General features: G+C 33.6%; 2 protein-coding genes across 4 annotated transcripts; both read left to right on the top strand.

Moving 5' to 3' along the window:
- The first annotated feature begins 5959 nt into the window (after window positions 1-5959).
- LOC120074176 (protein SRG1-like) lies at window positions 5960-8128 on the top strand. The gene is made up of 4 exons (XM_039027204.2): window positions 5960-6311; window positions 6848-7095; window positions 7167-7491; window positions 7591-8128. Exons 1-4 carry the CDS (start codon window positions 5982-5984, stop codon window positions 7855-7857), a joined length of 1170 nt encoding a protein of 389 aa, XP_038883132.2. The 5' UTR covers window positions 5960-5981; the 3' UTR covers window positions 7858-8128.
- A 772-nt stretch (window positions 8129-8900) lies between these two features.
- LOC120074177 (oxoglutarate-dependent flavonoid 7-O-demethylase 1-like) lies at window positions 8901-10944 on the top strand. 3 transcript variants are annotated; one of them, XM_039027207.2, is made up of 5 exons: window positions 8901-9265; window positions 9400-9671; window positions 9744-9991; window positions 10156-10480; window positions 10566-10944. In XM_039027207.2, exons 2-5 carry the CDS (start codon window positions 9417-9419, stop codon window positions 10815-10817), a joined length of 1080 nt encoding a protein of 359 aa, XP_038883135.1. In that variant the 5' UTR covers window positions 8901-9265; window positions 9400-9416; the 3' UTR covers window positions 10818-10944. The 3 variants fall into 3 exon arrangements, with proteins under 3 accessions (XP_038883135.1, XP_090167935.1, XP_090167934.1); XM_090311809.1 differs by having other exon boundaries at window positions 9058-9275; XM_090311808.1 differs by lacking the exon at window positions 8901-9265 and having other exon boundaries at window positions 9276-9671.
- The last annotated feature ends 12686 nt before the right edge of the window (window positions 10945-23630 follow it).

The raw sequence follows: 23630 nt of genomic DNA, 5'->3' as shown, positions 1-23630 counted from the left end.
GATAGAAACAATGATTAATTTTTTTGGAATACTTTAAATTGTTCAAACTATTTATAGGAATTTGAGTGATTAATTACATTAATACGACTAATATAATTTATGATGTATAACGATGCATTATAACATATAATTAACTATGATTATGATTTATAATTAAAACTATATAATATGTTAGAGAGCAATATTTAATGTGATTCAAACATTTTAAATGGATTTTATATTGTAGATTAATATTTAATATGAATCTGATTCATATTAAAACTATAGGTTAAAAGAGGAGGTTGCATTATAATGCAATAATAAATTTAAAACTCAACCAATAGTCATCCTTAAACTTTAAAATATTTAAACTTTCAGTTTTTTTGTCAACTCATTCAACATATATTTTTTCAAATTCACATATCTATTTAATCTAAAATTGAACAATATATATTTTTATATATAATAGATTAAAAAATTAAATATATTTATCTATTTGATACAAAATAAAAAAATATAGAACAAACATAAATTGCTCACAAGCATTAAAATAACATGCCAATGTTGATATCAAAATTTCAATTCTACAGATAATATTGAAATTAACAACTACTTAGGTAATTATTTAGATTAATAATTCTGTTACCTTTCTTCCCAAACTAAGGTATGATTTTTTTTTTCTTTTCTTTTTGAAAATTTGTAGGGTAAGGAATCAAAAAATTGAATTTAAAATTGGTATTATATACTTGATGTCAATTGAGTTATGAATACACACACATATATATGAATAGGCAATATTATTATATAATAATAAGAGGGATCCCACAACACGGGATCAAGGCACCACAAAAAACAAAACATCTACATAAACAACGCACAAACTGATAAAGCATAACAACCCAATACCAGAACAACCCATAAAAAGTGATATGAACAAAACAACCATAAGCAAAAAGTAAACATAATTACAAAAAAAAAAAAAAAAAAAAAAAAAAAAAAACCAAACCAAACCAAACCAAGGACAACCCAAGAACCAAAGTATCTAGGAGGAAGCAAAAGACAACGAAAAACAAACAAGTTAGAGAAGGCCATGAAGATCAATCCGCCAAGAGACAACACACACACGGACCATAGATACAATCAGCTGTAACAAAGTAAACGCCATTCTCAGGCGCCTGCCATGCAATTGATGATTTCTCTCTTGCCAAATATAATAAATTGAGCTATGAATATTGTTTATAGTATTTCTGTCACACACTGCCTCGAGCCCGCCTCCTGAGCCCGAGGGGAGGCGTGAAAGACCACAAATACCACCCTTTTGTGATATCTATAACCCATCTGAATCTCTTAACTCTCAGGAAACTTTAAGTCAAGGAAATAAACAACAATTGATTGATTAAGCTCATTTTATTATAACAGTGTAATGTTTATACAACTCCAAGACTTAACTACAAAGTTTACACCAATAACTTTAAAACCCCGGAAGTGTGACTATGGCTTGTGACAGACCTTGACCTTAGCAGCACCTTGTAACTCCTTACCTTTCGCTACCTAGGAAGAAAAACATGAAAGAAAAGAATGAGCTTCACAAAACTCAGTGAGTGGTAAACAACTTCTAGAGTCTATTTCAACTCTTAAATAATACAAGCATATCACAAATACAAGGTTAATACTCAAACCCCAGCCTTGAATGAGTCTGATCTCAAACTCTACCTACATACACGGTAGATAGTTAACTGATACCAATCAGAATGAGTCTATTTTCAAACTTTACCTACACACACGGTAGATAGTTAAATTGATACAAGTCATAAATGCTTACTCTCTTGCGTTCTTTATGTTTCCTATGTCTTCTATGTGCACATAGCTCCCTACTTATGTGCTCAAAAGCTAGGCCTGCCGACCCTCTGACCATCCCACACGAGGTTCCTCCCACAGGCTCAGAAACTAGACCTCTCGGTCCCCTGACCATCCTGTGAGGTTCTACTTCTGGGCTCAGGAACTAGGTCTAATGACCCTCCCTCCCCCCCCGACCATCCCGATCACATAATCTCATTCTTATGCTATTTACTCATTCATAACATAAGCATATACATAAAATCTAAAGATATGTTTTCAGACTTAAAGAAAATTCCACTCACCTTAGTCAAGTAGGAACCTTTCTTTCTTAGAAGTTCATTGGTTTCCTTGGACTCCCTTTTGAACCATAAATTCCATATTTAACTTAAAGCTTAGATTACTCATAGTTCCAAGCCTTATTTCGAGATATTTCCTTCTACAAACATGCTCTAAAATGTCTCAGGAAGCTTATCTTAAAATCTTAGCTCATAACTCCTCGTGGTTTGGCTGAAATTCTCAAAACATCAAGACTGGCTCAAGCTTACCTTAAAATCTTAGCTCATAACTCCTCATGGTTTGGCTGGAATTCTCAAAACATCAAGACTAGCTCAAGCTTACCTGATAGCTCAACCATTCTGCCTTTTCTTTACTCTCCAGCCTGATTCCTTGGAGCTTCTTCTCCGGCAACGCTATCTTGAAAACTAGACTCTCTCAGCTTTCAATTGGCTTTGGAATTACTTAAAACGCACGAGTATTCTGAGAGAACTCCTTGTCCCAAGTTGATGCTACTTCCAGACTTTACTGTCCGACAGCATCTCCTCCTCTTGGAACTTCTTGATCAATGCATAGTCTTGCTACCAACGCATGGCCTTCATGATCAACACATAGTCTCCTCCAAATATATCTTCTAGCATTCTTCCTTACATTCTTTGAAGAGGATTCAGGTTATGAATTGGAGAGACATCTTGTGGTGGTATTTATAGGCCAAAGAAACCAATCATTCTCATCTTTACTAAGCCTCAATGCCAGACACCTCCTACTTTGGAGTGTTTGCACCATGTTTTGCCACCACCTTCTTCCTTGCCATTCACCTACTCTCATGCCACACACCTGTTTGAAACTCTATTCGTCCAGCTCTTACTAACTCTAGTCCAACCTTCTCTCGGTATAGCCATTTGTCCAGGTGAGCTCATCAACCTTGCATAACTGTAATATTAAATTTATAATCTATATCTATATTGTAGTTTTATGTCTTATCGCCAAAAACTTGTTGAATATAAAAATGAATGAATGAATGTTGATGGCTCTATACGCTCAAGTGCTTTGCGATAAAGATATTATTGCAATACTACGTTCTAGGTGTATGCATTGATGATCATATGCTTCGTAGTATGCGATGATGTAGTGCGTGTCACAAGTTTTCTTGCATTGGAACCAAGTATAATTCCAACACAAGTTTCTTAGAATGACCTGAGGTCGAACACGGGGATTGTTGTTGTTTAGATGCGATACTAATGTGGTAAATGCGACTACTTATCATAAAGAATAAAGAATTGGTTTGTACAGAAAATGTAAATTGCGATGAAAGTAAAATTGTGTTGATAAAATAAATGTCTAAACTACTAATGATACAGGGTGAGGACTGGCTGTGAAGTTGTACAAAAGAATCTAATGAATGCGGTGGCAAGTCTTTGAATGAATCAGAAAAAGAATGAGTTAAGGGAAAAGACATCGCAAGTTCGTCAATCTTGTTAAGGACGCAACTCGGTTCCGCTTTCCCTTGGCGTACACCTTTCAGTGATTAGTCGCATTCCCATATGTCTATGGTGAAACAAAGATGAACGTAATGAACGCAAGGTTGTTTCCATCTCTAGAAATACTTCTCGCTTTAGTTAACGCATTCTTCCAACCTTTTCTCGATAGGCGGAATAACATCTTCACTTCTGCTCTCACAGGTGAAGATGTCATCGAGCATGCTTTAGCTAAACTTAGCCGATTACCTTAACAAGGATTAATTCACTCACTTAATCCTGCCCCTTTACCCAGGGGATTAAGAACACATGATGGAGAAAATCGATGATAAATGTGTGGAAAGGAACAGAGAGATGATAATGATGACGGTAATAATATTTAAATCTAAAGATCAACATTTGATACATGATTTGTGAATGAAAGATTAAAGAAGATGAACACAGTAAATGAATGAAAGAATAGAAACAAATACAGAAAGAGTGTCAATGTCTTGACACAGATCCTGATCGGAGACGTTGTGCTTGCCAGCGTGTGATGAGATGGAGTGCAAAGCTTCCCTCTCAAGCTTGCTTTCCAGATCGAAGTGACCTCTTGCACAGAGCTTCTGTTTTGGGAATAGGAAGAATTTCTTGCTCAGAGATTCACCTTTCAGTCTTGTCTCGTCGTTCTCCCGGATTTTCTCTGTAAAGTCTCTTCAGACCATCCTCCTTTGCAATAAATTCAAAGAAGCTATTTATAGACAAGACCTTGGCTCTCTGTATTAATGGTCCCACTGTGATTCTGATAATTCCTGCCATGGCGTAATGGAAAAGTTCTCTCTACTCCACGATCAATTTGTCAAAATCGTACAACAGAAAAGTTGTACACTTGTCAGAATCGCCCGCGAATGCGTTACTTTTCACATCTTTGATTGATCGCTGCATGCGGTGTAGTTGTTTTGATTACTGCATGCGGTGGAAATGCGTTGATCGCTAGAATCCATGATCGATCGCCGCATGCGCTGCAATTGCATTGATCTTTCTTCATTCTTGATCGATTGGTGCATGTTGTGTTGATGCATTGTACATTTTGTCCTCGAGCAATTAACGCATGCGGTGACCTATTTCCTGCAAAACAAAGACTTGGACATTCCATTTCGCCATTGCAATAGGGTTAGTGGGTGTGTTCACGACACTTTATAATTTTCGTATTTCTCAGCTAATTCTTATACTATCGACGCAACTTTTCCTTCTTTTTGCCACATAATCTAAATAAAACAGCATAAATAACTTGTATTTCTACAAGTTATCAGTAACGCAAGCCTCAACACTGCTTAAATACATGCCTCATCGTTTAGTCCATCGTGCAGCTTTTGCACTTCATCGCACAACCTCATCGTCTAATGAATCTCTCACTGTCGCTTAACATCCAGCCCTCTCACTGTTGCCAATCTTCTAGTGCCTGCATCCCATCGCATAGCTCAATCATTTAGTGATCTCTCGCGTATCTCTCGCTGATAACAATCTTGTTGACGTTCAACGCATAGCACATAGCCTATCGCATAGCTCATGTGCCTATCATTTAGCTCCATCGTGTAACACTGACGCCTATCGTCTAACGCATCACACCCATCGTCTAACGTATCCGTTTATCATGTAACGCTTGTGTCTATCGCCCAATGCCCACACCTAATGCATCACCTAGCACTAAGCTTATCGTCTAGCACTCGCTCATTGTTTAGTGCTATCGTCTAGCGCTATCGTTTAGCTTTCACGTTTATCGTCTAGCGCTTACACTGATCATATAGTGCTCATCGCCTATTGTGTAGCTCTATCGTCTAGTGCATCACTTCACATGATTTAGCGCCACCTGCAGCTCCACGATAATCTAACGCATCACTCAACGCCCGTACACATAGCTATATGATCGTCTGTCCAACGCCTTGCGCTCAAGCTTCTCTCGCTCTTATTCACATCGCTTCAACGCATGAGCAACTCTTGGCAATACCTCTTGCCAATGCGTCCAACCTCACAAGCTCAACGCATGGTTGTCTTTGGCTTCAATGCTTAGCTCCTTTTAACTTCTACCAACTTAACTTCATGCATTAATGTTTCCTAACACCACACGCATGGTTCCTTTCGACTTTACCCTTAGCCAACTTTTTACTAGCTAATGCTACTCAGAGCTACTCAAGGAAAATCTATTCAATACTTAGAAATTTTTCTTCTCTTCAACATAGTATTTAACTTATACTTAGTTAATTTCCTTATTTACCTGCTTAAGTAGGGAAATTGAGATCCAGATTTCACAATTTCTATTCATATTAGTCTAAGTAGATATTTATTTTATGTTTTTATAAATAATACATTGGAGATATAAATAGGATAATTGTTAATGATAAAACTACTTAAAATATTCTAAAAAATAGTAAAATGAGTGATGGTTGCGATAGATTTATATCATTCATACCGATCAACTTATTAGTAAGTCGACGGTCTGGGAAGTCCATGGAATCGAATACTAAAATGGTCAACTTCGGAAAATCCATCATAGTACCCAGTGTTCTGGAGCTGGCAAAGCAGTCCATCCCTAAAATCCCTCTTCGCTATCAACGTGCCGATCAGGACCCCCCCATCGTTCCCGGCGGAGAATCTGGGCCGCCGGTACCGGTCGTTGATCTTCGCCGACTGGCCATCGGAGATTCTGCTTCTCCCGAAATTGACAAGTTGCATTCTGCGTGTAAGGAATGGGGATTCTTCCAGGTATCTAAATGTAATGTAACCCTTTGCTAATTCTGCCCTAATCTTGTAATTCTACTTCTTTATATCCTTGTATTCTCCGAAAATTTGAAAAGAACTATTGTTGTAATTCTTTAATTTTGAAATAAATGATTCAAAAACCTTTATAATCCAACCATGGTTATTTGAGTTAAAGAAATCTACTGCAAAACATTCCGAATCTTTCCAATCCAACCTAAAATTACCCATTACCATAGACATCTTGAATTAGGGTCTTAGGAAAAACAAAAAGATGAAGAATAAAAAAAAAGATTAGCAGGAAAACCAGAAAGATTAAAGTATGATAGGGGTACCATTAGGCATTGATTAGAGAAGTTATGGTGATTTGTTATGAATAGAGGGAGCTAGGAAGGAGGAAGGGTTCTATTGTTATGAAGAAGAAACTCTGTATGAAAGAAGTATAGGAATTGATTACTAAGCAGTTTCTTCTTGATTTTGTGAAATCTGGCACTTGGTGGTTTGTGGTTGGCTCAAAAGACTGAATTAATTGTTGTTGGCAGATTATAAACCATGGAGTTCCAACCTCATTGCTGGACGAATTCAGAAGGGAAATTGAAAGTTTCTTCAATCTTCCCTACGATGAAAAGAAGTTGCTTTGGCAAAACTCAGAGAGTCAAGAAGGATTTGGGCAGCTTTTTGTGGTATCGGATGAGCAGAAGCTTGATTGGTCAGACATGTTCAAAATAACTACTCTCCCTCTTAGTCTAAGGAATCCTCATCTTTTTCATAAGCTTCCACCAAAACTCAGGTCTTTAGCCACGTCTTGAAGCTCCAATTGAATGGTATGTTTCCGATTTCTAATTGACTTACATGTTGCAGAGAGACATTGGAAGCTTACTCAATTGAAATCAAGAAGTTGGCAATTGTCATCTTGGACCATTTGGCTGGAGCTCTGAAGATGGATGTTGAGGAAATGAGAGAGCTATTTAGAGATGGTGTTCAGTCAGTGAGGATGAATTACTATCCTCCATGCCCTGAGCCTGATAAGGCCATTGGATTCTCCGCTCACTCAGATGCTGATGCTTTGACAATTCTCTATCAGCTCAATGAAGCCGAAGGATTGCAAATTCGAAAAGGTGGGAGATGGGTTGCTGTTAAACCACTTCCAAATGCATTTGTAGTCAACATTGGAGACATCATGGAGGTGATTCATGATTTCTGTGCATTGAACTTCTTCTGATTCTTGTGAATAACTTTGTTAGCAACTTACTATCCTTGGCCTGTCTCTCTACCTTTGCTGCAGATAGTAAGCAATGGAGTATACAAGAGCATCGAGCATAGAGTTTCATTGAACTGTTCCAAGGAAAGGCTTTCAGTTGCAACATTCTATAGTTCAAATCTAAACTCGGAGTTGGGTCCAGCCAAAAGCCTCGTTGGACCGCATAACCCAGCAGTTTTTCGAAGAGTTATGTTGGAGAAGTATTTCAAAGACTTCTTTGCTCGTAAACTAGAAGGAAAATCATACCTTGAGCATATGAGAATAGAGAATGAGGGCGACCATGTTTGTTGAAATTTGGTTACCGAAAGGAAAGAGAAAGAATATCAGGCGTATGCTTGTCTCGCACAGGTGCAAGTGGAAGAAATCATATATCCATATCAGAAACAGTGAAATGAGGGATAAAATTGGTACAGGTTGACCTTACATTCTTAACCATTAATTTCCTGACCTTCACAATCGTAGTAGCATTTGTAGGATAAAAACAAATTTCTCATCATAATTCTGTATTCTTTCCACTGTTATGATTTGAATCTTGGACCTAAGAGATTGATTGTTCTAGGCTTTTTGGGCTGCCCCCTGATCCAGCAAGTGCTTGGAAAGTAAAATTAGAATTAACCAATGGTAAAGATAGGTTAGGGTAAATTTGATCCCTTTAATATATTGGGAAATTGTGATAAATAACCTTCTCACGTTTCCATCCTTCAAAACTTCACATTTTTTTAAAATTCTGTTAAAATAATTATTTTTGGTTCCGGTCAAGAGAGACCATTTAGTTAAAAAAATTAACTTTTGAAATCTCTCACAGCTAATTTTTTCAAATATTATATAATATTTTCAAATTTGATATTAAATCTGACCTAATTTCAAAATCTTTTGCCTAAATATCAAATTTTGCCCAAAAAAAGATTTAGAAAATATAAAGAATTTCAGTGTTATTTGGGCTTCTTGTTGAAATTTTGGGCAGATTAATATCGAGATTTTTTTATATTTTTCAAATGTTACCCAATTTTCATAAAATTTGCTCTTTTCAAAAATTTAAAAATCACAATACAATCATCTAAAATGCAGTTGAAAATTTTAGATAATTGGAAATAGAAATTGTGTGAAAGGTTTGGAGAATTACTTAAGATTTGATAAAAATTAAAGAAATTTTGAAAAGATATAAGATTTAGAAAGATTAAATAATATTTGAAAAAAATTAGTAGAATCTTGGATTAAATAAAGAAGGAAAAAAATCATTTTTTAACTAAATATCGGTGGTCAATTCCGACCGAGATGGATGGAGACAAATTAGTTTAACAAATTAAAAAGAAAAATGTTAGTTTTGAAAAGTAAAACTAAGGAGGTGATATTCGTGACAATTTTCTTAATATATTTTCAATTAGTTTCAATGTTTGGAATGTTGGAATAAAACTATTATGTGCCTCGATGATCCCACAAGAAACAAAACATCATTGGCTTTATAAATAAAAAATATCGTGGTGGGAAGTTATCAAGATAGGTTTCAATTTTTTGTGAGGTTGAAACAGAGCTATTGTGTTCCTGTACGTCATTGTTTCCACAAAGAAACAAAATGTCTCCTTGGATGAATTAAGAAAAATCCAACTTGGGGAAAATTGGTTATTTGATTTAGAATTAGAGCTTATCCATCTCCAATAATCCTTTGCTGACGGATTCAAGATTGGCGGAAAGATCAAAGGTACGCCCAGGTTGCCCAACTGAACACTCTGTCTTGACCTTTGTCTTGTTTGTCTTAACAGTTGCATGGGCAATTCAGCTTTGTTATTTATGCATATTAGATGTAACATTTACTGGTAGTATATGTGTGTTTAGAGGAACTTTGTAGGGAGATGGAGACATTAGTAACAAAACTGCAGCTGGCAGACTCTCTTCCGGTGCCTTGCGTTCAAGAGTTAGCCAAAAGCTCACTGTCGACGGTTCCCTTTCGATATGTTCGCCCCGATCAAGATCCTCCTTTCGAGTTCACTGACACTTCAGCTGAAGTTCCTGTTATTGACATGCACAAGTTGTTGTTCTCCAACAATTTTGAGGATTCTGAACTTGATAAGCTCCATCATGCTTGCAAGGATTGGGGTTTCTTTCAGGTACTTCCAGTTCCATCTATCTTTAAACTTTTCATTAATATCATTCTGTTGATTCGTTTTCTTTATGATCAGGTGATAAATCATGGAGTGAGTGATATATTGGTAGAGAATGTGAAATCAGGCATTCAAGCTCTCTTTAATCTTCCTATGGTAGAGAAGAGGAAGTTGTGGCAAAGACCAGGAGATGTTGAAGGATTCGGACAGACCTTTGTTGTCTCTGAGGACCAGAAGCTTAATTGGGGAGATCTCTTTGGAATGTTTCTCCTCCCAACTTATTTGAGGAAACCTCACTTGTTCCCCAACCTCCCTCTTCCATTCAGGTACTATTTCCTCCATTTTCCAGGAATATGTATTTAAAATCAAATTCTATCATAAAACATGTAAGACAAGCTTGACTTGATGTGTATGATGGGTTTGTTTTAACCATTTGATATTAAAAAAATTGGTTAAAGGATTCTTCATTTTTCCTCCCTTCTTCTTTTAGAGATGATTTGGATGCTTATACACTGGAGATGAAAAATCTAGGCACGGAACTGTTTGACTTAATGGCAAAAGCTCTGAAAATGGACAGTAGCGAAATGAGAGAGCTGTATGAGGAAGGAATGCAGTCAACAAGAATGAATTACTATCCTCCATGTCCTCAACCAGAACTTGTCATGGGACTCAATAACCATTCTGATGCTTCAGCCATTACCATTCTTCTTCAAGTCAATGAAGTGGAAGGCCTTCAGATAAGGAAAGATGGGAAGTGGATTCCTGTTAAGCCTCTCTCAAATGCGTTTGTTGTCAATATTGGAGATGTTTTGGAGGTAAAAACTTCCATTTTCCTCTCTACATATGTTGAATCAACCCCATAAAACTGACTGGGCTTTGACATTGAATACGAACTTTCAGATCTTCACAAATGGAATATATCGCAGCATCGAGCATCGGGCCACAGTGAACTCAACGAAGGAGAGGCTTTCAGTGGCCATGTTTTTCAGTCCAAGGTTGGATGGGGAGATAGGGCCTGCCCCAAGCTTGGTCACTTCAGAAAGACCTGCTTTGTTCAAAAGAATTGGAGTTGCAGATTTCCTCGGTGGATTCTTCAAAAGGGAACTGAATGGGAGGTCATATCTTGATGTTTTGAGGATCCAGAAGGAATAAGACTAATTAAAACAGGTGCTTGCTTGTTGATTTTCAGATCGCATAGGTCAATTCTCTTGTCAAGTTATTAGTTGATCCGTTAGATTTGGATAATTGTCAGAAATAAAACGTTGTCGACATTTTATTACTTAACGTTTCAACACCTAGTTGTTCGCAAATTCAAGTGGGTGAGTGGAGTTCTCTACCGTTTTCATCAAATGCAAACCCCAATACGAGTTGGTGTTTTCCTGTTTTGATCAAAACCCAGTTCAGTTTTTGAAGAAAAATTAAGTGGATAAGTGGGTGTTTAACTGTCTCAGTCAGGAGTGAAAAAAAAAACCGAAAAATCGATAGAACCGCTTAAACCAATCGAAACCGTTTTGTCGGTTGGGGTTGAAAATTCGAAAAACCAAAAATTATTGGTCGGTTTCGGGTTTAACATAAAAATGGATTAAAAAATCTGAGCCGACCGTTAAATATAAAAAATAATGTCATCTAACCTTTCAAAAAAGATATTTGGTCAGGTTGTTGGTGAGGAAGTTTTCTTTGATACATCGGTTTGAGCGGTTCGACTTCTTAGGAAGTCCGTTTGGTTCCAGTTTAATATCCTACTTAAAATTTTGGAACTAATCGTCATTCATTCAAAATCTAGATGATGAAATAGAAACTAAATCATGTGAGTTTACGTTCAAAGTAAACAAAATATCATGCTATATAAAAATGAGGTAGAGATTTTGTTGTCCTTATCAATATAGATATCATAGTCTAAACCTGGCCATGTATTAGAGGAAATTCTCAAATTTCAAAGGAAGAAAATTAGTTTACTTCAAGTTATGTTCCTATTTGAGTGTTTTCCACTCGCCTTGATAAGAGGTCGTACTCTATCTTGGTGTTTCCTACTTGCTTTGATAAGAGCAAATGTGATATGTACTCCAGCTTTATTTGAATAATATTGACCCAGGATGAAAGAGAATCAAGTTCTCACGTGGATGAATTTGTTCGAAACAAGACTCTAATAGGTATCTAATGGTCAATGTTTATACATGGAATGAGTCTGTGTGGAATTATTTTGTGTGAGTAATGTGGGCTCAAGTTATATAGATAATTAGAATAGCTTTAGTAATTGTATTGTGAGGGTAGATATCGTATCTTGATTCTTGTTCGTATATAAAATTAAAGGCAACCTCGAATTCAAGTATGATACTTTGTTTTATGAGAGAATTGTTAGGAAATCAAACAAAAGTCCCACAATAGTTAAGGGAAAAAAGAGATTCATGAAATATAATAGAAGATAATTTTATTTTTTTGGTATGTGACACCTTTTTAGTGAAATGAAAAAATAAAATTATGCTTATACCTAAAGTTGACAATATCATACTAACGTGTATGTCAATCGGAATTGACATTGAAGATTCTAAATTTTCAATTTTATTTTTATTTTTTTGTGCACCCATCTGTCTCAAAGAACGAAGGTCAATTTAGCAATTTTATAAATTGCAAACCCTTTCAGGTCCAATTTTTATCATAACTCATGAAAAATACTTTTTTCAGTCGAGGACTCAAAGGTTGAAATTGAAAAACTGTTTCAAAAAGGGTTGTTAAAAAAAACTCAATAACATAAAAAAATCGATCAACTCAATCCAATCGGTATACTTTGGATTGAGTTATCATCTCATTTGGGTTGGGTTGGGTTCAATAAAATTTTATGTGTTTGGGTTGGTTTATAGGTTGGTTCATGGGTTCACTTAATATAATCCAAATCAATCCGAATTTATTATTAACTTTAAGATATATTTTTTAATACTTATAATACAAGTATTTATATCCATATTGATTTTAATTTTATTTAATTTCAATATTTTTTGAATAATTTATTCGTCAACAACTCCTAAAAGTAGTTTCTTTGTACTTTAGAAAGAAAAGTTTTACTAAAATTAAAATTGAATTGTTAATCTCAATTTAATATATGAAAATAATTAAATTAGATTTTTACATATTTACGTTTTGTCTTTTTAGAACAAAATTTTAAATAAATGATCCGATTAACCCGAACCAATCCAACCCAAATATTTCATGGTCAGGTTGGGTTTGATTCATTTTTTAATAACAAAATTTACAATCTGAACAATTAGGTTGAGTCTAAAAAGTTTTTTAATCCAATCCAATCTGAATCATGAACACCCCTGGTTTCAAATATTATGCCAGGCTTTTATAGTCTCCATTGATTAGCATCCAAAGCCAATGCAACTAGTAGTTCTCATCTCACAATGTCTTTTGATTTTATTTCTAATTTATTTTCATGAGTATAAAATTGGTTAAAATAATTTCCTCTATTTAAGTGTTCTCTAAAACCCTAAATACTAATCTCAAACATCAACTACCAAAATATATTTTGCCATAATTTCAATAATGTCATTAAATAATGTTTTTTTTTTTTTTTGAATAATTAGATATATAATTTATCTTCATCTTTACTCCATTAAAAAGTGAGTGAGTTGCCTTATCTTAAAAAAGGGACATAGTTGGAAATTACTTTTAGACTTAATATTTCTTTATAGGATTCTATTACTTTAAATTCTCAAAGTCATGTCTTGATCTTATAAGGGATCCAAAATGAAGGGTGTTTGGAATAACTTTCATACTTATAAAAAAAAACATCTTTTGTGTTAGTATTTTTAAAGAAATTAATAATTTAAATGTGTTTAGAACCTATTTGAGATATTTTGTTATATCTATAATCACTTCTATTTTAATTTTTAAAATGATGATGTTACACTGAGATATTCAATTTAAGTGATTTTCAACCAAGCACTTGGAAAGTGATTCCCAAGTGCTTTTTGATAAGTGATTAGTGTGAAATTTTCTTTTTAAATGACTATTATTATTTCAAATTAAAAAAACAAATATCTTCCTATTTCACTTTATCAAAAATGGTAAACCACATTTAACAAAAAAGTTAGAAGAATCTGGTTCTCATTTGGCATTTGTTATTTAAATCTATTATTATTATTATTATTATTATTTTGAAATGATCTAAATCAATTAATTGTACTTGAACATATTTTAATAAGTTGGAGGAAGAGAAGGATGTATGCAGTATGTACCATGTCCATTATTCTACAATCTGATTTACAAATTACATTTAGTTTTAATTACTTTTTTTCTTTTTGAAAAAAATTCTTCTCAATTTTTTACTTTCATAGTTGTTAAAAAAAATCTTGATTGTATTCTACTAAATTCTTAAAAAAAATATATACTTAAAAAAATTATTATTTTTATATAATTTTGACTGATTTTGTTTTTTAAAATATTAATAAAAAGGAGATAACAAAATATAGAAAAGGGTAGAATAAATTTATAAATTTAATTTTAAAAACTAAATAGTTATCCAGAATGGAATTTATGATGTCATATATTTAATTGATTATCATATTACGCCACTTTATTTATGGAGACTATGAATAAATATTATTAAAAATTTAGAAATTTAGATGCATATATTATTGAAAAAAAATCAACTATTTTTATACCCCAAAGCCATATCTTTATTCTTGCTTCTTCATTCTACTTTTTTCTTTTCTTCCTTTCTTTTTTTCTTTTATTTTTTCATTTCCTTTTCTATTTTTAGCAGTTCTTGAAAATTTCATCATCTTTTATTTCAACCTCATACCATAATAATTCCAGAAATGAAAAAAAAAAAAAAAAAACTAGACACCAAAATTAGAATTTTGAAATATTCGTTTGCAATTATTCACAATTTAAATAGATGAAACTTTTACTAAGCTTATGAAAATTTGGCCACAACTTTCTCAAAATATCTTTTGATCTATTAGTACGTAATGAATAAATATTGAAATTGAGATAAGTCGTAGTTAACCAAAGGAATATAGCTCTCAAACTAAGTATATTGTTGAGCTACAACCATTATTTCTTAGTTTAACTAAGAATATAGAAACCAAAATATTCGAACATTTGACCTCGTATGTTTGACGACATGTGACTTAATTAGTTGACTTTGGGTTAGATTAGCAAATTATGACTTTTAAAGAATAACGGTTTAACTTTTAAATACTTGTTTTTTAATTCAACAACATGTGAGATGGGGGATTCAAACTTCTAACTTTTTAGGTGATTATATATGTTTTATGTTATAGTTGAATTGTGCTTATGTTAGCCTTTTTAAATATAGAGATAATTTTAATTACAAAATATTTTAAACATTTTTGGAATTGATACACTAAAGTTAATAATGATTTTAGTCCATATAACATAATTATAAAAATTGGAGTTTAATGTGACATAATTAGTTGACTTCCAATTAGATTGCCTAACTACGGTTTTTAAAGAGTAGTTGTTTTAAATTTTATACACATTTTTTTTTTTGAATTTAACAATATACGGAGAAAAAATTTGAATCTTTGACATCTTAATTGTTTGTATATATATTTTATATTAGTCGAGTTATCTTTGTATTGACATTTTTTAGTGCACTATTGACGAAGTGATTTTAATTGATTAACATTTTCAAGTTTTTTGGAACTGAAATCTAACAAAAAGTTAACAATGATTTTAGTTCAAGGTATGATTCATTAATAAAATTTGAAATTTTCTTTTCATAAAAAAATCTTCATAGAAGGAGAGAAAGGAGGAGGAAGGGAAAAAGAAAAATAAAATAAAATAATAAAATCAACCAAATCCCATAATATTGGTGTATTCCGAGTAGAGTTGCCAACGAGGGTTCTTTGAAGGTAGGGACGGGGGCGAGGATTCCCTATCTCGGAAATGGGTCCTCACAGGGACCCATTCTCCGTTTTCCCTTTGTTGGGAACTTTTTTTTAAAAAAAAAATTTCTAAAAATTTTCTTTGGTTTGAGCTTGGACATTTTAGTTAGGCTTAAATTGGGTTAAATTAAAAACTATGCTAAATGTAATATATATATATATATATATATAATCTAATCGTGTCGGGGTTGGGGACGGGACGGGATACCCTCCCCATCCCCGATTTGAGGACCCTAAAGAGGTCCTCGGTTTGACGATCGGGGATTTCCCATCCTAACCCTAACTACGAGCGTCGAATTCTTAAAAAAAAAAAATTGTTTATGAATTCATTATGTCTTAGTGGCAAAGAAATATGTCCAAATTGGAGTGCTCTCATATTTGCGTGGGGTGTTGGACGTTATGGATGGATCGAAACTCTTCAAATCAGGGTCAAGCAGTGGGAAAGGTGGAGCTACAAGCGAAGTCAAGTTCTGAATATGTTCAGGAGCATGTGGAGCAGCAATACTTCGATGTTGATGCTTAAACTAAATGTTGATGCTTTAGTGGTGTCGACATGTTGTTAAAATATATATAGCAATACTATTTAGTAAAGTATTTAATATATGACATCAAATATAAAATTACATTATTTTCTAGACGCATGTTATATGTAAAATAAATATCTCAAAAGAAAACATCTAAAAATATTCTAGATTTTTCTTAGATTCAAGGAATTCTAGAATTCCTTTAGATAAATATCTATAATGTTTGTAGGATCCAAGAATAGCCTAGATTTTTTTTTTTTTTTTTTTTTTTAATTGGGCTCAAAGGATCTCATGCCTATAAATAGGAGGTTTGACCCCATATGTGAACCAAGAAAAGCTAGAGAGCTATGGTAGAAAAGTGGGTGAATGTCTTGAGAGTGAAAGAGTAATTTCTAAGTGTTTATCCTTATGTATTTCTAAACAAAAGTTTATTTTTTCAAAAGAGACTGTTTCTCTTCCTTTTGTGCCAATTTCTTCAACAAGTGGTATCAGAGTCAAGCAAGCATACCTTGTTGTTGTGGAGTTTCTGAAGATTGAGTACAGTATGGGACTGTGAAGCTTGTTGTCTGGGACACAGCTACTTGTGGAGTGCATTCATCACTACAAGATGATGGGAGACCTTCAAGTTGTTTGGAGGAATCAAGAAGCTCAACACTCAGAACTACAAAACATGGTCCACATGTATGACGTCGTATCTCCAAGGCCAAAACTTATGGGATGTTGTTGACGGCACTGAAGTCGGTCCACCTAAGGATGTTGCTGCTTTGAAGAAATGGAATATCAAGGCAAGTAAGGCCATGTTTGCAATCAAAATTACAGTTGATGAAGAAATGTTAGAGCATATCAATACATCGAAGATGCCAAATGTAGCATGTGACACGTTTACCTTACTTTTCTCGATGAAAAATGATGTGAAATTGCAGTTTCTAGAGAACGAGTTCCTATCAGTTGCTCAAAGGGAGATGACTATCAACCAATACTTCACTAAGGTGAGAACTGTATATCGTGAAATCTCTTAATTAGATCCTACTTTTGCTATTTCAAAATCGAGGATGCCAATAATTATTATTCATGGACTTAAACCTGAATACATAAGCTTTATTATTGCTATTCAAGGTTGGGCAGTCCAACCTTCTCTAATTGACCTAGAAAATATGCTTGTCAGTCAAGAAGCATTGGTTAAGCAAATGTCGGAGGTCATAATAAAGAGCAATAACGAAAAAACACTCTTTAATGGCTAAAAAAAAGGTCAATATAAATATCAAAAGAAAATAGGATAAAAAAGGGATGAAGAAACTCCAAAATGCTTTCAAGTAGGGGGAGCTAGTAAAACTAATTAAAATCACGAGCATAGAAAAAATGGTGAATGTTATAATTATAGAAAGATAGGCCACTATGCCAAAGATTGGCGTTGAAAGAAAAAGGTAGCAGAAAGCAATGCAATCACCTCTTAGGTTGAGAGCATCGGTGAAGAAGAGTGGGATGCAAAGGCATGCTTTGCGATAGTAGATCCCATCCCCCATTCTACATCCAATGTGGTGGAGAACGAAGTGTTGGCTCTCCATGCAAAAGAAGTAAATGATGAAAATGATTGGATTATCGATTCAGGTTGCTCTAACCACATCACAATAGATAAGAGGAAGCTGCAAAACACATCTGAGTACAAAGGAAGTCGAGTTCTGCAAACAACTTGAAGTTGCCAATAGCCCATGTTGGCAAAACTATGATAATGCCTCACTCCAATTCCAATCAAGTAGAACTAGAGAACGTATTTTATGTGCCTAGAATGAAGAAGAATTTAGTATCAGAATTGTTGGGCTTTATGCCCTAAAACTCGTAGATAGTAAATATTATTAATTGACCGTCATCAATAAAGAGTTACCAATGTTAATTCAATAAATGTTATTGATTGTGTTGTATTCTATTTTGTCTCAATAACCCTAAATCTAATAAACTAACATCCAAGGTTGCCTTATGAGTCTTGAATTGATGTGGAGACATCTAGGGATCAATGTTCAAGATACAACCTAAATGGTCTATAATATAGAGATAAGGTTGAATACCTTATCCTGGTGACATTGTGGATACGACCCACTTTGAATTTGATGCAAACACAATGATCCAATGTGTTCGTATAGGTGACACGCGAGTGGGGGCATCCTATACAATAAGTTTGCATAAGACCAGATCGTGAAATAGTAACCAATAGATGTAACATCGTTAACTAGTTAGGTTCCTATTTCAATTAGAAGACCAAGGCAACTTAGTTTTAATCTTGAATGTATTATGAACTTCTATTCATGAGGAATTATCCTTTGATTTGTATGGATGAGAGTAGTCAGTTCCCTAATTCAACATGCCTACCATTTTGTGGACAAAACCGAGTGGAGAGCTGGGAACATAATAATACAAGATGGAATTCACTCTTTCCCGACTTCAGGGTAAGTAGATGAGTGTTCCCTTAAATCGCGTTTCTGGGACTTGAACAAAGGGCCCTACCCTCTCATTGACCCAAAAGGGTTTCTGTTTGTTGGTTAGACCATAAACATGTTGTTCATTAGAGGAGCACTGGTACTTAAGAAGTCAGAGGTAACCCAAGAGTAAAATGGTAATTTTGCCCAGTTGGCGTTACGAACACTCGTAAAGGACTAACTTATAATTATTGGTCTATATCGTGGACATAGAAATATATTTACAGTGCGAAGAGTTCCGCTATTGGTCTTTAGTGGAGTTCGGGTAGTTAATGAATATTGATTAATTTAATTAAAGAGTGTAATTAATTAATCTCATATCGTTGGAGCTTCTAATCTATAAGTTCATATGGTCCCCTTGTTAGCTCACTAAAGGAAAAGATGAATGATTTGAATTGTTCAAATCAATTGATGGAATAATATATTAATGAGATTAACATGATATGGTTAAATTTTAGACCTAATTTATAGTTAAGAGAGAAATATTTGAATAAGATTCAAGTATTAAATTCTTATGAATTTGATTCATAAAGAATTAATTAATTGATTTTGAGAGGTGGAGGCAAATAAACATATGATGTTTATTAATTAATTAAATATATATTAAAATGAATTTAATATGGTTATTTAATTAATGGACTAATTAATTAAATAATGATTATTTAATTAAATTAGCCTTAAAGGTAATTTTGGAAAATTATGGAAAAGGTCTCCATATAAATTTGTTATTTTGCCCAAATTAGAGCAAAGGAATTCATTTAGTGAAATGAAACCCTAGCCTCCAAATTAATCTCCTCTCAAAATTTCTTTTATCTATATTCTCTATTCTTCTTCCTCATCCGAGTTCCAATGGAAAGACTGAAAGGTCCGATGCGGAAGCGTTATCAGTCTCAATTTTCAATTTCACAAAGAATTAAAGTTTCAGAGAACTACATTATGTAATATAACAAGATTTTACATCATGCATCATAAATAACAGAGGAAATTTTAGGATTAGGCACACCTACCTTTGAAGCCAAACAAATCTTCACGATTTCCTTCTCGATTGGTCATGAACCCACCTTAGAACATGAACAAAAACAATACCCAAGAACCGAAAAAATAAACTTTGGACACCACTACAACGGAACATTGGTATTCTCCTTTGGTTGAGGATCCACAGGAGTTTTGTGGGCTCTGTTTTAATATTTGGGAAGAGAGGGAGAGAGTTTTTGTGATTTTTGAGGAAGAAGAAGATATCTCCCTAAAACCAACCCACTCACACGTTTTTTATAAGAGAGAAACAAGAGGAAGAAGTTATAACTCCCTCTTTAATTAAATTCAAAAAATGAATTAATGAAAAGAATTAATATATATGTGTGTATGTGTGCGTGAGAGATAACTAACTTATCATATAGTATATATTAAACTATATGTTATATCGAATATGACACATAACCTATAGTTTTTATATTGTATCAAATACAATATTACCTATAGTTTGAATTCTCTCAATCATTTACGGTATTTAATATAAATCAAATTTATGTTAAAATTAATTATATGAATCTAATCCATACAATTAATATTTGAATCATATTCAGATATTTATTTACTCTAAAAATAAACCTTATATTATATAGTATATCAAATACATTATACTAACTATAACATATATAATTAAATTTAAATTAATTTGAACAATTCAAATTAACTCAAAATTAATTTGATTCTTAATTATCCCAATTGAACTATCAATGGGACCTTATGCACATGTAGATTGAATCTCTAATGATTCATGGATAATTAATTAAATTTCTTTAATTAAATTATTTTAATTAATTATCCAACGTCCGTTAACTACCGGCCACTCTACTAAAGACCAATAGTTGCACTCTTCGCACTACAGATATATTTTTGTGTCCATTGAATATAATAGGTTAGCAGCTTGATGACCTTTCACAAATTGCTCGTAAGTACAGTGGGCCAAAATTACCATTTTGCCCCTATAGTTAAATCTAACTTCTTAAGTACCACTGATTCCTTTAATGAACAACAAGTCATAGTCCAACTATGATCAAACCTCTCTCGAGCTAAGAGATGGTGTGGCGCCACATTGTTCAAGCCCCAAAATCAACCCTTAAGAGAACAATTTATCTACTTATCCTCACATTAGGAAATGAGTGAATTTTGTCTTGTGTAGCTGTGTTTCCAACTCCCCAATTAGACGAATCTCCAAAATGGTAGGCATATTGAGTCGGCGTACTAGCCACTTGAAGGAACTCGTTTTGAAGGAGATCCTTGAACGAAAGCGGATTATCCAAATTCCATTTTTATTGAAAGTTAAATTTACAGTAAACATACAAGATATGCATTTAATATAAATTACAACATTCTTTTTCAAGAAAAAGGGATTCAAGATACATTACCTTTGAAGACCTTTTCTCACGTAACTCCCTCTCGAACAATCGCAAACTTCGAACTCAGCAACTTCTTGAAGATCTTCTTCAAGAACTTCTCGAATCAAATAGAGACACAACTACAACGAGCCTTTGGTATTCTCGGGATAAGAACCCAGGAGTGGTGGGCTCTGACTATTTTGGTTAGGAGGGATTGTTTGAGTTTGGAGGAAGAAGATTAAGAGAACGCATAGAATGTTTCTGCAAAAATTCTCAATCATTCAGTAGAAGTGTCAATCGTCTAGAGGAAGAAGAGAAAACTATTTTCTTTTATTCCTTTTGCCACAAAATTGAATAACCATCCACTAAGGTGGCTGGAGGGAAAAGAGGAAGTTATTATTCAAAATAATAAAATAATATAAATAAATATGATAACTAACTTATCATATTATATTTATATTAAACTATATGTTATATCAAATATAACATATAACCTATAGTTTTAATATTGTATCATATACAATATAAATTATAGTTTCTTTTCTCTATTTTATGACATTTAATATAAACCATATTTATATTAAATTTCACAACTATGAATCTCATTCATAGAAAATATATTTGAATCTCATTCAAATATTTATTTCCTCCAATTAAATCATAATGTATCAAATACATTATAATAATTATATCATATATAATTAAAATAATTTAATTATATCATATAGAATCAAATCCTTCTTGTTAATTTGAACAATTCAAATTAATCTAAAAACTGATTCTCAACTAAATCCTTTTGAGCTACTAAGGGGACCTTATGGACCTGTAGCTTGAAGCTCCAACAGTATATGAAAAATTAATTAAACTCTTTAACTACATTATCCACCATCCATTAACTGTCGGGCACTCCATTAATGATTGACAGCTACACTCTTCGTGCTATAGATATATTTCTGTGTCTATTGGATATAATCAATCAACAATACGATGACTCTTCACAAATTGCTCGTAAATACAGCTGGACTAAATTACCATTTTGCCCATGTAGTTACATCTAACTTCTTAAATATTATTAATCCCTCTGATGAACAATACATTATAGTCCCACTATGACTAAAACCCTCTCGGGTCAGAAAAGAGTGTGGCGTCGCATTGTTCAAGATTCAGAATCAGATCTTAAGGGAGCAATTTATCTACTTACCCTTACTTCAGGGAAGGAGTGAATTCCATCTTGTGTAATTGTGTTCCCAGCTCCCCAATCAGACGAATCTCCAAAATGGTAGGCTTGTTGAGTCGGCGATCTGGCCATGCTCACCCAAACAAATTAAAGGACCGCCCTCATATGCAGGAGTTCACAACTCACTCAAGATTAAGGTCATGTTACCTATGGTCATCTTGGTAAAATGAAAGTCTCTATTATGAACGGTGTTATATAATGAGACTAAACATTTCGTGGTCCGGTCTTATACAAACTCCTTTGTATAGAATATCTCCGCTCGTATGTCTAATACATGAATGATCAGGATCTGATCATTTATAGCACTTTACAGCAATTGTAACACCTACAAAGTGGATCATACTCGTAGTGTCACCAAGATAAGGTACCTAGCCTTATCCATATACTACAGACCATTTAGGTTATCACTTAAATATGATCCACCTGTATGTCTCCACATACATGTTTAAGTTACAATGATAACCTTGGATATTAGTTTATTGGTTTGTGGTTAATGCAACGAAAATATCACATATTTTATAGACAAAGTGAACAAAATATCATATATTATTAATCACATAAAAGTCTATTCATACAATGTTTACAAACTATAGGACCCTACGAGATTTAGGTATGAACCCCAACACTAATCTCATCCATGCAAATCAAAGGATCGCCTTCATAGGCAGAAGTTTACAACTGACTCAGGATTCAGGTCATGTCACCTATGGTCATCCTGGTAAAATGCAAATCTCTATTATTAACGGCATTATATAATGAGACTAATCATTTTGTGGTTTGGTCTTATATAAACTCTCCCTTTTGTATAGAACACCCCCGCTCACATGTTTCTACATGAATGATCAAGATTCAATCATTTGTAAAACTTCACAATAATTGTAATATCTACAAAGTGGTTCGTATTCGTAGTATCACCAGGATAAGGTACCTAGCCTTATTCATCTACTACAGACTATTTAGGTTATCACTTAAACATGATTTACCTGTATGTCTCTACATGCATGTTTATGCTACAGAAGATAACCTTGGATGTTATTTATTGGTTTTGTGGGTTAATACTACTAAATATCGAATAAAATACTTCAGATTTTATTAAATAAATAATTTTTTTGTATATTACATTACAAACTACATGATCCATAAGATTTAAGGCATCAACCCCAACAGTAGAGACAACTCTTCTACCATTGGATTCCTAAGAGAATAAAAAGGCCTCAATTACGATGGTGTTCATTGTTAGTTGGAGAATCATTCCAGAGAAGATAACGAGAAAATTGTGAAGAGTTTGAGAATCAATGAAGGTATGCGATTTTCTTCTTCCCCTTTTCTACTCTTCAATTAGCATGTTGGTTTATTACATGTTTATCTCCTATTTGGTTCTATTTTATGTGTTGATTTTGTTTCATTTAAATCGAAAAATCAAAATACAAGGTTCATAAGTTA

Source organism: Benincasa hispida, chromosome 3 (assembly GCF_027475165.1).
Source record: "Benincasa hispida cultivar pf3 chromosome 3, pf3_genome.v1.1, whole genome shotgun sequence".
NCBI classification, from domain to species: domain Eukaryota; kingdom Viridiplantae; phylum Streptophyta; class Magnoliopsida; order Cucurbitales; family Cucurbitaceae; genus Benincasa; species Benincasa hispida.
The sequence above is the reverse complement of the archived record's forward strand: the minus strand, read 5'-3'. Positions and strand labels throughout refer to the sequence as shown.

Coding starts and splice junctions, on each gene's coding strand:
- LOC120074176 (XM_039027204.2), top strand. CDS start 5,982: ATGAGTGATGGTTGCGATAGATTTATATCATTCATACCGATCAACTTA. Junction 7,096..7,166: donor AAGCTTCCACCAAAACTCAG/GTCTTTAGCCAC, acceptor TACATGTTGCAG/AGAGACATTGGAAGCTTACT. Junction 7,492..7,590: donor ACATTGGAGACATCATGGAG/GTGATTCATGAT, acceptor CCTTTGCTGCAG/ATAGTAAGCAATGGAGTATA.
- LOC120074177 (XM_039027207.2), top strand. CDS start 9,417: ATGGAGACATTAGTAACAAAACTGCAGCTGGCAGACTCTCTTCCGGTG. Junction 9,672..9,743: donor AGGATTGGGGTTTCTTTCAG/GTACTTCCAGTT, acceptor CTTTATGATCAG/GTGATAAATCATGGAGTGAG. Junction 10,481..10,565: donor ATATTGGAGATGTTTTGGAG/GTAAAAACTTCC, acceptor ACGAACTTTCAG/ATCTTCACAAATGGAATATA.